The sequence below is a fragment of the Chroicocephalus ridibundus genome, chromosome 8 (assembly GCF_963924245.1).
Source record: "Chroicocephalus ridibundus chromosome 8, bChrRid1.1, whole genome shotgun sequence".
NCBI classification, from domain to species: domain Eukaryota; kingdom Metazoa; phylum Chordata; class Aves; order Charadriiformes; family Laridae; genus Chroicocephalus; species Chroicocephalus ridibundus.
The window spans coordinates 24142591-24157110 of record NC_086291.1 but is presented as its reverse complement, the minus strand read 5'-3'; the positions used below and the strand labels follow the sequence as shown (position 1 = coordinate 24157110).

The following is a 14520-nucleotide window of genomic DNA, read 5'->3' as shown; positions in this document are numbered from 1 at the left end:
CCTCACATTTTATTGCAAAATGAGCACATATAAATATGAACACATTTTTCATTTTGGCAGCCTCATAGTTTTATCTTTGTAGGTACTGTGGTTAGCTTAATAGTTTAGTAATAAGCCTTTCATTTCATTTTACAGGAGAAAATTGATGGATACTGAATCATTAGATGCCCAACTAAACTCACTAAGCAGTCTTTGAACTAGCAGGGGGGTTAGACTGTTTTGTAAGGAGGCCTGACAAATTCTGCTAAAGGCACCGTTTGGTGCACACTCATTGATGATGTGGTCCCATCTCAAGTGCAGGTAGATTTGACAAATGCTTAGTCTGTGGTCTTTAGAGCCTACAAGAAATGTAATATAACCGCTATGTTGTCATATGATTATTGAATATTAGATTATAATTATGTCAAGTCTGTTTAACATACGATTCCTGTTAAGTACACTTTACCACTTAATGAATTAATATTTAAAAAAAGAGGGGGGTGTTTGGGAATTAGATTCTTCTTTCGTCCCCCTCTCAGAATATTCCAAAGAATTTATTACGTGCAGTGTAGGTACTTTAACATTTTCTTTAAAACACGTGGGCTACGGGAAACTTAATTTCTTGTAATATGCTCTCCCATCTATTTGCATATAATTCATAGTAATGATAATTGAAGCACAAAAGGCTGATGTCACAAAATTCCTTCCAAATTTGAAGTAACTGATAAATCTTGTTGAAAAAATGCTGCCATCTTTATCTTTTATTGTAGGGGACCTCTGTTAAGAATAATAGGAGAAATTTCGTCGAATGGGAAGGGCAGTTTGTTTATGCGTAACTGCTGATAGATTAAACATTCCTTTAGCTATATTAAGAAGCTAAATGCAACTCACTAAAATGCTGTTTAGCAAATCTAGGCCAGATTTTAGGCCCATGACAGCTCTTGTCTCTCCCTTGACTTCTTGCTCTCTTTAGAGGTAAACAACTTAATGCAGCTGTAAGCTTTCTTCACTTTGGCAGATGTCAGCAGTAACTAATTGAAACTCAAAACTTAGGTTTTAAAAAGGCAGTTGAGTTTTCCAGTGAGGAAAAAATTTGTCAGTGGTTGTGAGAAATTCAATGTAATAAAGTAAATCGGTATTCAAGTTGAATCAGTATTCTGCATTAGACAAACCTAGTGGCCCTTGATGGCTTTTAAGAAACATAATAAAAAACCTGGGGGAAAAAATATATCAGAAAACGATAATCACTTTGAATGTGCCATCTCATTTTTAAAACTGTGGACTCCCAGACCAGGTCATCTTGTTCTTTCTGCCAGCAGCATCATGGTGGAAGAAGCACATTCATTTTACATCTCTTAGCCTTCTAACCTTGTAATTTTGACTTGAAAATTAAAATCTTTGCAAAACCAGAGAAGGTTGTGATATTGGTTAAGCAAGACTCATTGTTTAAATTTCACTGGGTATAAAAGCAGTCTGGCATAAATGCAGTGTTGTCCTTCAGCAGCCCAGTATGTAGCCCAGTGCTGGCTGCCCTGGGTGTGCTGGGAGCACGTGCAGATGGGGCTGTTTGGAGTGGAGGGAAGGGTGGAGGCTACAGCTCTACCTGATATATCTGTGGCCTCTAACGCTTGGTGTGGCAATTGTCAGTCATGGATACCTTCCTGGGAGCTTCAGCTTGTGCAGCGATCGCTTTTGTGATGCTTTGCGATGAGTTTGTCGGCTATTGTCTTGATATGCACAACCGTCTACTAGAGCTATCTACTCTTGAAGCTTCTCCTGTTGAACTGTTACTTTCACATGTGTGACACTGCCATAAATCCGATCTATCAGGCACTCTGCTTTTTCTGTGTCTGGCTGGTTAGTTCTGTGTCGGACATGAAGTAGGGCTCCCTGTTGAATCGGTATTTTGTTCTCTCATGCTGAAGGTAAAGCAGTGACATATTCTGTCTGAGTGGGCAGTTTGAGTATTTATCACTTTGCACTCAGGAAAGGTATGTCTGTGACACTCTATAATAATATCAAAAATACTACTTTTATAAACAACATTAAGTTGGAATGTATAGCAATTCTATAATCCATCCTAATGTAAATGATCCTCATTCTTATGAATCCAGTATAACAGGACATCTCTAGGAACTCAGTTTTAATACTGAGTTGCTGTATCAGTACTTTTTAAATGCATATTCAAAGCACAGTGCTGGGTCATTTGAAGTACTGTTGCCTATAAATATCGTATTTGCTTTTGAACTGTACTGCACAGAGTAGGACTACAACAATATCTTTATGGAGTACTAGTACCTTATGGTGCTAATCATTATCAGGAATGGATATTGTACTTTTTAGCTATCCCTCTTTGGTTATTGCAATGCTATTAATAGTTGTCGTCTTTTGTACTGGTAAGGTCTTCCAAAAAATAGTCTACAGGAAAATGCATTAAAAAAACGTATAAGGAGAGCACTGTGGCAGAAGCTTTATTCTTTTCCAGATACAGATGATCATTGATGCATGTGGATAACTTCAAGGGAAATAGCCTTTGATTCAGTACAGAAATCAAGGTGGTTTGAGGATCTTAAGTCTCCACTAGATGAATTGTAAATGACTTCTCAATTGCAAATTTCATCTGCTCCTGTGTTCCAGATGGAGAATATGTATTCATAATGTCTTTAGTCTGTTAAAACAGTGCAAGTGTGTTCATTAAACATTCAAACTAGACTTTTATCTTAACAGTTGAAGACACTTGACGTATAAATGAAGAATAACTTTCTTACGTTAATATAATTTTATTAAGGTAACTTCGTTTGTTTTGTTCTATGCTGTCTATAGAGAATTGAAAAGTAAGTCTGTATTTAGACTAATTTGTATCAGCATATTGTCTTTTCTCTTTGTTTACATAAAAAGATAAAATAGTTTCTGTTCACAAAGTGTCTACTCAGATCTTGGTTAATGCTTTTGAGTCTGAAGGGAACTTTTGTGGCTGAATTACAACCAGTGGAAGATCACAGCATAGTGTGGAAGTGCTGACTTACAAATAATTGTATCCGTGAGTTTTGTAGCGTATTTGTGACCAAAGTGAGCACACAAGTTGCTAATTGACACACTTGATGCTTAGTATATTTGTTTTCTTTCCCCTAGTTTCTTTGCTTGAAGAATATAAGGACTTTTCTTTCGGCATGTTGTGAAATATTTGGGATGAAGAAAAGTGAACTTTTTGAAGCATTCGATTTGTTTGATGTGAGAGATTTTGGAAAGGTAAGGAACCTTTTACTTATATCCTAAGTAACACCTGTGTTCTGCTGCTTGAGTAGAGAAGACTTTCATGGTAGATGTGGTGTAGAAGTTGTGACTAATGGATGAGCATTCATTAGTGAAAAACAGTGGGGAAGAATTAAGAAAGCTAAAGAATTAAGATTTACATTGGAAGAGCTAATAAAGGGCAGAGAAAAATCCCTGTCAGAAAAGTTCTGAAGGTGTGAAAAGCATAGATAAGTTAAAAATCTGGATTGAAAGATGCCGACTTAAGGGTATATGAAATGTGTGAAGATGGCAAACTGTGGGCGTGTGCTGTCTGGTGGAATCAGAAACCCTGGGCCTATACATTGTAAGACCACATGGCACAGAGCATGTTTCTTTAGTCTCAAGTGCTCAAAATTCACCCATGTATCTGCCCTTGTAAATTTTTTTTTTTGACAGTTGTTTTTTAAATCTGTTGTTTTTTCTAACCTGCTGTAAAGCTCAGACACAGCTATGGTGGGTTAATGTGACTATTCTAGTTCACACAGCCTGAAGTATATTCTGTAAGCCTATGATTAGTTATTCTATATGTAAAAGCTTTTTCCAGTCTATTGTTCATAACCTCCTACGTTTCTGTTTGATCTGTCATTGCCAGCATCTGTCAGTTCAACTTCGGTTTCCGCTTTTGAGTCATAGGGTATCATTACCCTAATTTCACAGGAAAAGGTCTAAAAATTACCTGAAGTAGCACCAAAAATAGTTATTTATTCAAATTTAGTAGATCTGAAGCATTATTCCTTTTTTTAAGAAATTATAATTTCACTAACTAATTTTTATGCACTGGTCTTTTTATAGGTAGACATAAAGATGATGTAAGAGTGCAAGCATGAATCAGGGCTGCAACATGACTGAATGTTTGAAATGGTTCAGTGATTACTGTTAACCAAAAAATAGCTAATTATTTTTTTTAATCTTTTGTCTTGTTTTAAGTCCTTTGAGTATATAAACTTAGATAAGCCTGGTAATTTCAGTTGTTCTTTAGTTGTGCTGAACATCTTTTGTCCTCATAAATCATGGTTAAGACAAAGCTTTTGCTAAAATGTGGTCTTTTTTACAAATTTAGTGTATTGCTTATTAAAAATGAGATTTCTTTTTGTTTTGGTTGTGCAAGTAGCAGGGGAATTTAAATTGTTTGGTTTGATTTTTTTTTTAAAATTTTATTTTTTTGGTGTGCTAGCAATGTCTTATGTAAGGCATTTCATAAGTCAGGTATCTTGATGCTTGCTTCAAATCTCTGACACCTATGCACATAAATTTTTTTATTATTGCATGTTCTAATTAATTGCTGAGAGTTTCACATTTTGTGCTCCATAAACATAACCAGCCCATTTTTTTTAATACAGTCTAATTTTGAATAAGTTTTTGCAGTGCAAAACATTATTGCTGCATCATTGAATACCCAGAAAATAAGTTCTGAATTAAGACTGAATGTAACCCAACAAATATATTTCTGGCACTCTTTCATTGTCATTTTAAAAAATTTATTTTAGAATGTGAATTTATGTAAGTGGAATAATTGGTTAAAAAAATATTGTCTTCCATCCACGATATTTAGTATTTTATTTCGCTTGTCAAAGCCAAATTGGATGCAGAGACATGGATTTTTTTACCATGTTTGTTGCCACAGTATAGAACTAATAGACTAATTATTCCTGGTACTAGTATTTCAGTTCCAGTGATGGTGATAGTGCGTAGAAGCAATGGCTTCTCTAGTCTTGGCCTTTTTAGTGGCCTTTGTCACCTTTCTTGGAAAGCTACCAGGTGAAAATGCAGTGACAAATTTGAAAGATGCTGGTGTGTGGGATTCTTTAATGAGGCTAACTATGTGCACGGGAACAGCTGCTTGTGCAGAGGTGGAGATGTTAAATTGAACAAGCCTGTGCAATCCTTGCAATAGCTGTGTTGGGCATGCTTTTAGGTGCATAATGGCTCTGCTGTTCAGCTGTTTCCATTGCGTGCTTGTGTGGAAGCTTGCCACACACAAGTGGCGGTTGCAATATGCTGTATTTAGATAGGCTAATCTGTATATTTTACTAGTCGCTGCAAATGAGCATGTACTCAGCTTCCTAAGGCAGTTGATGAACTTGAGGCCATTAAGAAAGTGGAGAGGAAAATTACAACTGTATTAAAATATACAGCTAGCCTTATGCTGAGTTATTTTTGTGGTTTTAAGTGTATTGTTTGTACAGTTAGCTGAGAACATCTGTAACGTGGCATGGGATTTCAATTGCATATCTGATAATGTTCTTATTACTTTGGAAATTCTGATTGCTAGTAGCAGAGGTGAGAATAAGAAAGCTTATCTTTTTCAAGTTGTTCTTTGCTTCTCAACTTTCCCTTTCATTATTTTTTTCCTGACATCTCCAATATAGTCCTGAATCTCCAGCCTTCTTGAACTGAAGTTGTATATATGCCAAAGGCCAAAAAACCAGCACTGCAAACTTTTCTTGCTACTGCAACCAAGTCATTCTGCTGTTTCTAAAAGAATTCTTTGAACTGCTCTCCCTAAATGTGTACAAAATATGAACAATCTTAAAATGATCAGAGGCACAAACAAAAAAGGATAACAAGGTTTAGAAACATCCTGTTTTCCAAACTGTTGCCCAAATAGGTGATGGAATGAGGGTGTGCAATATCTGCAGCCTCTAACACATATGAATGTACTGGAAGGTGTCTTGAGATGTCAGAAGTTGGCAAGTACTTATTAGTGGTGAGATGTAAATAAACTGTAGCTGAGGTGACTCTATAAGCCTTATATACCTGGAACTTTTAAATGCTTCAATTGAGTTTATAAAGAAATTATTGAATTTGTTGTTTTACAATGGAATATGCTGTTTAATATGGCAGACTTCAATGACTATTTAAGCACGCTAGTGGAGGGAACAGGAGAAATGTGTCAACTGTAAATGAACAATGTGCCTTCAAGGAAATAAGATTGAAGGGAAAAATCAGATGAGGCACCTGGTGATGGAAACTCATATTTTTTTTTTAATCTAAATACTCTGGTGTTTTTTCAACTCTTTAAAGAAAATGGCAGCAAAACTCTGTGCACGGTAGAAGTAGCAGCTGTAAACTGCCTATATAGTCATAAGACGTTTAACAGCCTTGTGAAATACCGGTTACAAAATGTTTGATGTAATGGTGAAACTTGCATTTAATAGCTAGGGGTAAGTGAGCTGTTTTCAGATGTTTTGACATATAACATATGAAAATTTGTCTTGAACTTTGTCCTCTACTTTGCAGAGGCTCTTTGATCTCTCAGTGATTAGAGAAAAAGAAGGGTGTATGTGGTGTGGATGGGAATCAGAGGTGAAGCTGAAGTAGCAACATGTAAATAGTTGGAGAATAGGTAAAGAAACAGGGAAGCAGGTAACCCCATGAGTATTTTTTAATGCATACATTCTGTATGAATACTGATATCAGCTGTTACAAGATGAGGGTTTTTTCTGTTTCTAGTATAATAGCACAGGCTTTCTTATTTTTAGACTGTACTTGAAAAAAGAGGGGCTACATTACACAGAAATAGGAAAGTTCTTAAATCATGCTTTCTAAAACTACATAAAACTTGTTTTTCCTTGAGTTCTACAGTATTCACCCATTCCCACTTGCTCACCTTTCTATCAGTAAATTTTTTTGTTGCAGCATTAAGTTCCTGACGGAGCATGAAATGCCCTCCCACGCGCGTGGGGTGCCAGACAGTGTTTTCATTATGAATTCCATGCTGGGGAGTCATTTTTCACTAGCGCAGGGTTGTCAGGTTCTCCCTTTCTACCTGTGTGCCAGAATCAACAAATACTGTTGATACTTGTTCCTTCAGCTCTGTGAGCCCCACACACTCCTCGAACAGCACTCTTTGCTGTTTGGTACGCCGCAACAAATTGTTGCTATCCCTATTCTCTGAAGGAAGTTTGCAACTAATGTGTTGCAGAAATGGGAATCTGAGGATTAGTTGCAGCGCACGTTGATGTCAATAGACGCTCCCTGGCCTCAGAGAGCTGCGTTTGAGGTCCTCTGGGGGGAAAATGGTGTCCAGATACTGTCAGAAAGAGAACTTTGTGTGCTCTGCTTTTAAATAGTCTAAGCAATGGATAACTGAGCACAGTGTTTTTTATGATATAACTGATCTAATATGAACATAGCTATAGACCTCCCCCCAGTAACTATTCTGCAATAGATGTCTAGAAATAACATACAATATTCAGTCATGATTTTAAAAAACAAACAAGGGGATCAAATATCAACTGCTAGCAATCAAACAATTACCTAATTATTTAAAAGCATATAACATAATGTCTAGTGTAGGAACTCTCAAGTGACACTTAAAAGGCTAGTTTATGTAAAAGCAAGCAACTGCTGTGAAAATATTGAGTGCATATACTAAGGTCACATAGTTTGTGATCATTTTAGTCACCCTCTTAGTGCAAAGGAAATCCGGGCTATGATGCAGCAGAAAGTCATGCTGAAGTTGAGGATCCTGGTGTGTTAGTATTCCCTCAGGTTTAACAGATTCCAGGAAGATCAGGCAGATGTGCATGAGATACACACACCAAAATCAACACAAGAAACAGCAGCAGTTGTTATAAAAAGTTATATACCTTTCCAGGAAGAAAGAGGAGAAAAAACGTTTAGGAAATCTTCAATAAAACTGAAGCAGTTGAGATTAACCTCAGTTGTTTCATGTTTTATTTAGTGAATTTAATGAGTGAGGTAATAGAGCAAAATATGAGCACTTTCACTAATAAAGTCATATTAAAACTGCAGAACATTAAGGAATATGCTAAGACATTCTGGCATATTTCTGTAAAGATATTAAAATGGAGAAAGAGAAATGAACTGGTGAAAACAAGACTATCATTAAAACCAGAGCTCTGTATCTTCATTCTCTGAGATCTTTTAGTGGTAGAATTAAAAAACCAAAAAGCTTAGTGGTTTGCTCAAGAAATTGGTTTACGATTGCTTTTAGGAGTAGCATTTTAATGTTTTGAAGTGTTTTGCTGAGAGGGACTGGTTTGGGATGAATGAACTTGAACTTCTTCAAGGTGTAGTTGTGAATATGGGAGAATGAAGAAACTAAGATATGGACAGGTTTCAGCTTCCTTCTCCACAGAAATGCTTTGGACAAAATGAGCAAGAAAACACTAGCCTGTTGCAAAACTGCTAAAATGCTTGGCATGCATGGAAGACCTGATTTGTTAGATATTATTTCTGTTTGTGTAAAGTTACAGAAAGGTGAAGCACTCAGTAGTCTTCCTAAAAGCTTCCCTTAAATCATAACAACAAACGACTTCCAGCCCCAAAGAACAAAAATCATAGTTTTGGGCAAAGTGATGAGATGGGTGACTGAGTGGGATGAATAATGGTATAGCTCATCAACAACCTTTTTGAAAAGTCCTTGAAAATTTCTAGAAGTAGATTGCCATAGTGTGACAGTGGAAACCATTACAAACGCTAGATAAATTTAGTGTACTTATCTGCAATAATTTGTTGCAGCGATCATCACCAAAGAGTCTGTACAAATTGCTAGGCATGTAACTTCAATAAATCTAAAACCGTTAGCATGAGCTTATAACTTCTACGTGAGCATATCTATTTAGGCCTGAATATTTCATGATTATGGTCTTTAATGTTCTTGTGACAGAATATTAGTGGACTATCACCGCACTGGTCTTTCCAAATAAATGTTCACAAATTTCTTAAAGGTTTGCCATAACTCTTCAAGTTCTAATGTTTGCTTCCAGTTGGTGAAAATGCTACTGATAATCTTTGTTTTTGACCACAGCACAAAGCGTTGAATATACCACAAGTATTTGATAATGAAAAAATCTCATCCAGGGAGTGCTTGGGATGTTTTGGAAGTATCAGAAGACTTTGAGTCCTCACATAATGTAGGCTCTATCAGCAAATGTGACCAAGTTTGGAAAGTCAAGGTTAATGAGAAACTGCTAATATGAGAGAATAAAACTGAGTTTCTGAGCGCGTTTCTGTGTTGTTAAGATGATCGTGTCCAAATGTTAGGTGTATCTGATTGATGTGTCCTGGAGACACTGAACTTACAGCATTGAATTCTGGTAGCATGCATTTCTCTTTGATGTGGAAGAAGTTTTGGAGGAACAGGGCAGCTGGAGCTTGAGTAGGTTGTGTTCAAGATGCGGTAGGATGCTCATTCAAAAGTAATACTGAACCGGGCACACTGTTTAAAATGGGAAATGATTTTGTGTAGGATCTATGTAAGAAAGCATTCAGTTTCTTACTGGTCTATCCTTGAAGAGTTTTGATTATAACAAACTTAGCTTAATTACTATGATACTGGTAAACTCTGTTCTTCATAATGATCAGTGTCATTCCTCTGCACCTGGCATTTTGTCTGAGCAAGAGTGTGACACAAGCAACAGTATTAATTACCTAGAACGCATTTTTGCACTGTTACCTGCTATTCTTATTGTTTTCTGCAGCTCACTTTGAATTTTAGCTGTCTGCATCTTGGTAAAAATCAAAGATTAGGAGGCAAATGTCTTCTTGTGTTATGTGTTAATGATGACAATAGCAATTCAATTAACTTGCTACATCATCTATGTGTAGTTTTAAAGCAATAAATTTGGTGACTTCCTTTGCTCCATTCCAATATAAAAAAGGTAGTGAAAGTGTAATTACTAAGTTTGTGTTTCTCCTTGTATTTTTTCCTTGGAATGATTTGAAATAGCTAAAGCTTTTTTTTTTTAATAGCTTTTACTGAAAGATGTCTCCTAGCCCCTCCCTCTCTCTCTCTCTCTATATATATATATATAGAGAGAGAGAGAGAGATATACACATGTGTGTGTATATATATATATATGTATATATACACAATGAGTTTAAAACATTATTGACGGATGTCTGTGCTAAACCTCCACCAGAGAGATTTGTGCCACTCTTGAACTCTACCAGAGAGGCAACAATTACAAGCTAGGGAGATGGTGTCTTAAACCATCTCTTACGCAGTGTTGGGATTTCCTGTGAAGAGTTAGTCGAGCAGGTATAAGCATTCTCCAAGACTAGCTGCCAATGATGTCATGGGGCCAAACCAGGGAGATGTTAGTGTGCTGGTGGAAAGCCAGTGATTTTTCTGTTCAGTCTGTGGAGTGACCCTCTTCATGCAGGCAAGGGGGTGAACACCTGCCAGCTGTTTACGGTTGTTAGTTCTCCAGTGTAAAGCAGAAGTGTACTTGAGTGAAAAGTCCCAAATAATAATGTATTTTCAAAGACAGTAGTTGCTGCTGGTTTCTTTGTAAGTATTAAGAATTCAGGGTTTATTTAGTGTGAAGAATGCTCTGGTAGTTAGATTGATGGTAATTTCATTCACTGCTTTTTCTGTCCAATTTCAATAGAAAGTGAAACTTACAGTGAATGGTTTGCAGCAGGAAACAATGGTTGAGTATTTCATAAAAAGGAAATAGGTATGAGTTAATGAGAAATGTTTACAAAATGTGTTAAAAGGCTTTTACTTAACATGTTGGTAACAGGGCTACAGAGGTGTTTGCTAATAAAGAATTAGGTTCTGCTGTGTTTCATTCTGACACAGTTGTGTTATGAATAAATGTCAGATGCACAGCTACTGCATGCCTTTGAAAAGGATGGATACTTGAAATAGTTTGGTGAGGGAAAAATAAATCAGAAGAGTGTATTTCAACACAGTTATCTATAAATCTGAAAAGAATATATCATTTGTAGGTGATTGAGATCATAAAGACTATCTTGCTGGGAAAACTGATGCGTCTTTCTGTGCGAACGCTAAGTGTATTTAGGGAGATGGCTTTTTCTTTTGGTCAAAACATGTTACAGCAAAATGCTGGATCTTAGCTTTTGAATCTTAATTTTTTTTACCTGTGAAGCATGAGATGAGGTTTATTTGGAGATATTCTGTTAAACAGATTGTTTGCATTTTCATGGCTTTCTTAATGAGATTTTGAAGGTGAAACATTGGTGGTTGGAAATTGAAAATTTAATTTCCAAAACAACCATTCAATAATTAAATCATTCAATGTAAAATCTTATGATGAATGTATTAGCTGATAAACTTGGAAACCTCTTTAAAAACAGTTAAATAATGACAGTTGCTAAGTAGAAAGTATTATTGCAGAAGAAATTAAAAGTATCGTCAAATAAAATGATTAACAAAAGTTAAATTAAATGACACACTTCAGCTACTGTTATCCTCTACAAGTAAATCAGTTCTTAGATTTCACCCAATTACAGTTTAAAACTGTAATATGCCAGCATAGGTCTGAAGACCTGCCTGTAAAGAGCCTTTGATATGAAGCAGCAACATAGGTACACTGCACAATGTAGCGTGATGCTGAAGAAACTGACAAAAGGATATTATTTGAATTTTTGGAAGGTGCTATTCTGAGCATATTTTATATGCAAATTTTAACCTTAATAAAATAAAATTCCCAAATTAAATAGAGTTGCCTATAGGTCTGAATATATCTTAAACTGAAAACCATTTTTTTCTGTGAACATCTAAGGAACACTTGGCAGAATTACTTAAGAAAGCTAACTGAGGGCTTGTTCTCATAAATGTATTTTGTTCCCCCAAAATCAACTTCAAGATGCTGAAAGGGTTTCTAAAGTAGAACTGTTTTGAGTACAAATACATCAGTGACATTGTGCAAGCACATGATGTGTGTTTCCTGCAGTGGCTAATTGATAGTAGCTGAGTAATTCAGTGTGCTACATAATCCAGCTTTTACCAAAATATGTAAATGGCTTGCAGGAGGATTTGCTGCCTGTGCCCTTGCAGGGGAGTAGAGCAAAACCGGAATGTAGGTCACTGGTGGGGTGGGGAGTTTTCCATAATTTCCCATTCAACCTTCACTGGGGTAAACTGTAATCCAAAATTCACAGTGCGGTTTAAAGTGTCAAGCAGAGAGGCTGTTGATTTCATAGTGACTCAGTACTACATCATGTAGCTTTTTCCTCCCCCAGTGCTAGGTGAAAAGAGAATAATCTTCCTGAGTGGCATGAGGCATAGCAGTAGCTGTAGGCCCTCTGACTGATGTACCTGAATATACCTTGGGTGTTGCTTCTGGGCTTGGGGAGATAGCTAGGAGGTGACATCACCCAGCACCTCACAGAACATGACCCATGAAGATTTGCAAAGTAAAACATGGTGTTTGCAAGGGAAACAATGCGAAGCTTGTGGCAGCCACTGTCCAAACAGTTGGCTCTACTTGTTGTCTAAACAGTATTGCTATCAAAGTCCTGATAAGAGATTGTAATTTGCATGTGGTGCAATGATGCCATACAATGTATTCTTGCCCTCAAAAGCTGTCCCTTCAAAAGCAGTGGAACAAGGAGTGAGACCAAACTTTTTTTTTTTTTTTTTTTTTTTACCTGCAAGTTCTCTTTTAAATGCTTTCCTCACTTGGGCAGGTAATGAATTGGAAATTTCATAGCTGTTTGAAACAACTGGCTAGCCAGGAATAGCTATGCATGTTTCTCTTGAGATCACTTTCTTTTGCATTTAAGATATTTACTTGGCTGCTGCGATTTCTGATGATTTTAGTTTATCTCTTGATCACCACCCATTTATTTGAAAAGCACAATATATGTACATCTTCTGAGATCTAAGCACTTGAGTATATGGCGGCCTCTCTTACAACTTATTCTGGTACACTATATAATGTTGAGTGACGTATTTCTGGATTTATTTTGAGACTGAGTCTTAATGTGTTTTGATTTGGGGAGGGAGAGGACCTCCCTTAGAGTTTTTCAGCTAGCCAAAAAGAAAGGTTAGACAACTTGAGTACCCTATGTAGTGGATGGACACAGACAGTCTGTGTGATCAGTGAGAAACGATCAGGGTGTTTGAAACAAGCTTTGTTATGAGTCTTGAAGTATTTGCTCAGTGAAGTTAATGAAAGTTCTTAAACCACCGGATTAGAAATGTCGTCATACAATTTTCAAAGTGGCGAGGTCTGCATTTTTGTATATGCTAACTTGGGAGGCTGGATGTAGACTAGATATAAGGTGGTTTTTCTCAGTTGCATATTTTGTGGCAAAAAATTTCTGTTTAAAGCATGATTGTACCTTAATTAGAAAACAAACAGGTTTTTCCTGGCCAAATTAGTACAAGGTTGCTTTAAATTAGGATAAATATTTTTTATTTATATTAATATTATTAAAACATCTTAGCATGTGGTTTGTGATTGAAAAAGTGGATTCCAGACCAGGCATCTGATTTTAAATAAACAGAAGTCCCTATATTGTCTCATTTTCTACAGACATTTTCCTGGTAAAATTAAACAAAATGGAATGTGAATTAATTTTTTTTCAGAACATAGGAAAGACAAAGTAATTTTCCTATATCTATCAAGCAGTAGGTAATATAATCCAAAACTTAGTGAAAGAGCTGAAAGAGTAGGAACTTAAGCATAACATGACTTCGGTTTTCAACTTTTACAGAGTACTTCACATTTACATTTTGTTTTTTTGATGGAGATTTGCCACCCACAGATGGGTGGCATAAATTTGGAATCTGTAGGAGACCCAACCAGGCTGATTTTAAATCTTGCCTTTGTATGTATTATTAATTAGATTAACCATCAGTTCAGCTGTGCTAAGCATGCTGATGCTGGATGAGGAGTTAAATAGGAGTGCATGAGAAAATTTCTATTCAAATTGTAGAGCTCTTAGATATTTCCTTATGTCTGTTTCCCTTGTGGAAGCGAGTAGTCCCCCTGTGCCTTGAATAGTCTCCTAAACACTAGGAAAAGGTGCTGCTTACAAACTTTGTGTTAACAAAGTAATACCCATACCAACTAGCAGTGCATGTCTCCCCCATGGTACAAGTTCAGAAGTATGGGACATGTACAGGAGAATACGTTTTCATGCTTTCCTGTTTATAGCTTCGTGGGGATTTCTTAAAATTAGTTAGTTTTGAAGTTGTATAGATGATGTTTTATTGGTCCGCATTAAAGTGAAAAGGAAGAAAGATGAGGGATGAGATACAGGCAGGTGGTGAAGTGGTAAAGCAGAGACAGCAGACTGCTCTGGCCACTCACTCGCCGCAGGCTCTGGACCACAGGGCTGTCAGTTTCTTTCCTCCACATTTGGCTTTTGGTGCTGGCCTATGTTCTCCCTTGCTCTAGCCTTACGTTTAAAGAACATAATCTATATGGTAATTTCTACTTAATTAAGCTCTCATCACATAATGTTTAAACTCATTTTCCCTGGTTAGTTACTGTTTGCTCTTCATTGTTGCCTTGTCTC

At 36.5% G+C, this 14520-nt stretch overlaps 1 protein-coding gene across 1 annotated transcript in view; it reads left to right on the top strand.

The window, feature by feature from the left end:
- VAV3 (vav guanine nucleotide exchange factor 3) overlaps window positions 1–14520 on the top strand; it is a 171638-nt gene that overhangs the window by 30077 nt on the left and 127041 nt on the right. The window contains exon 2 of the mRNA XM_063344034.1: window positions 3112–3228. Coding sequence (XP_063200104.1) covers window positions 3112–3228 — 117 coding nt within the window. The remainder of the gene's footprint in view (window positions 1–3111; window positions 3229–14520) is intronic.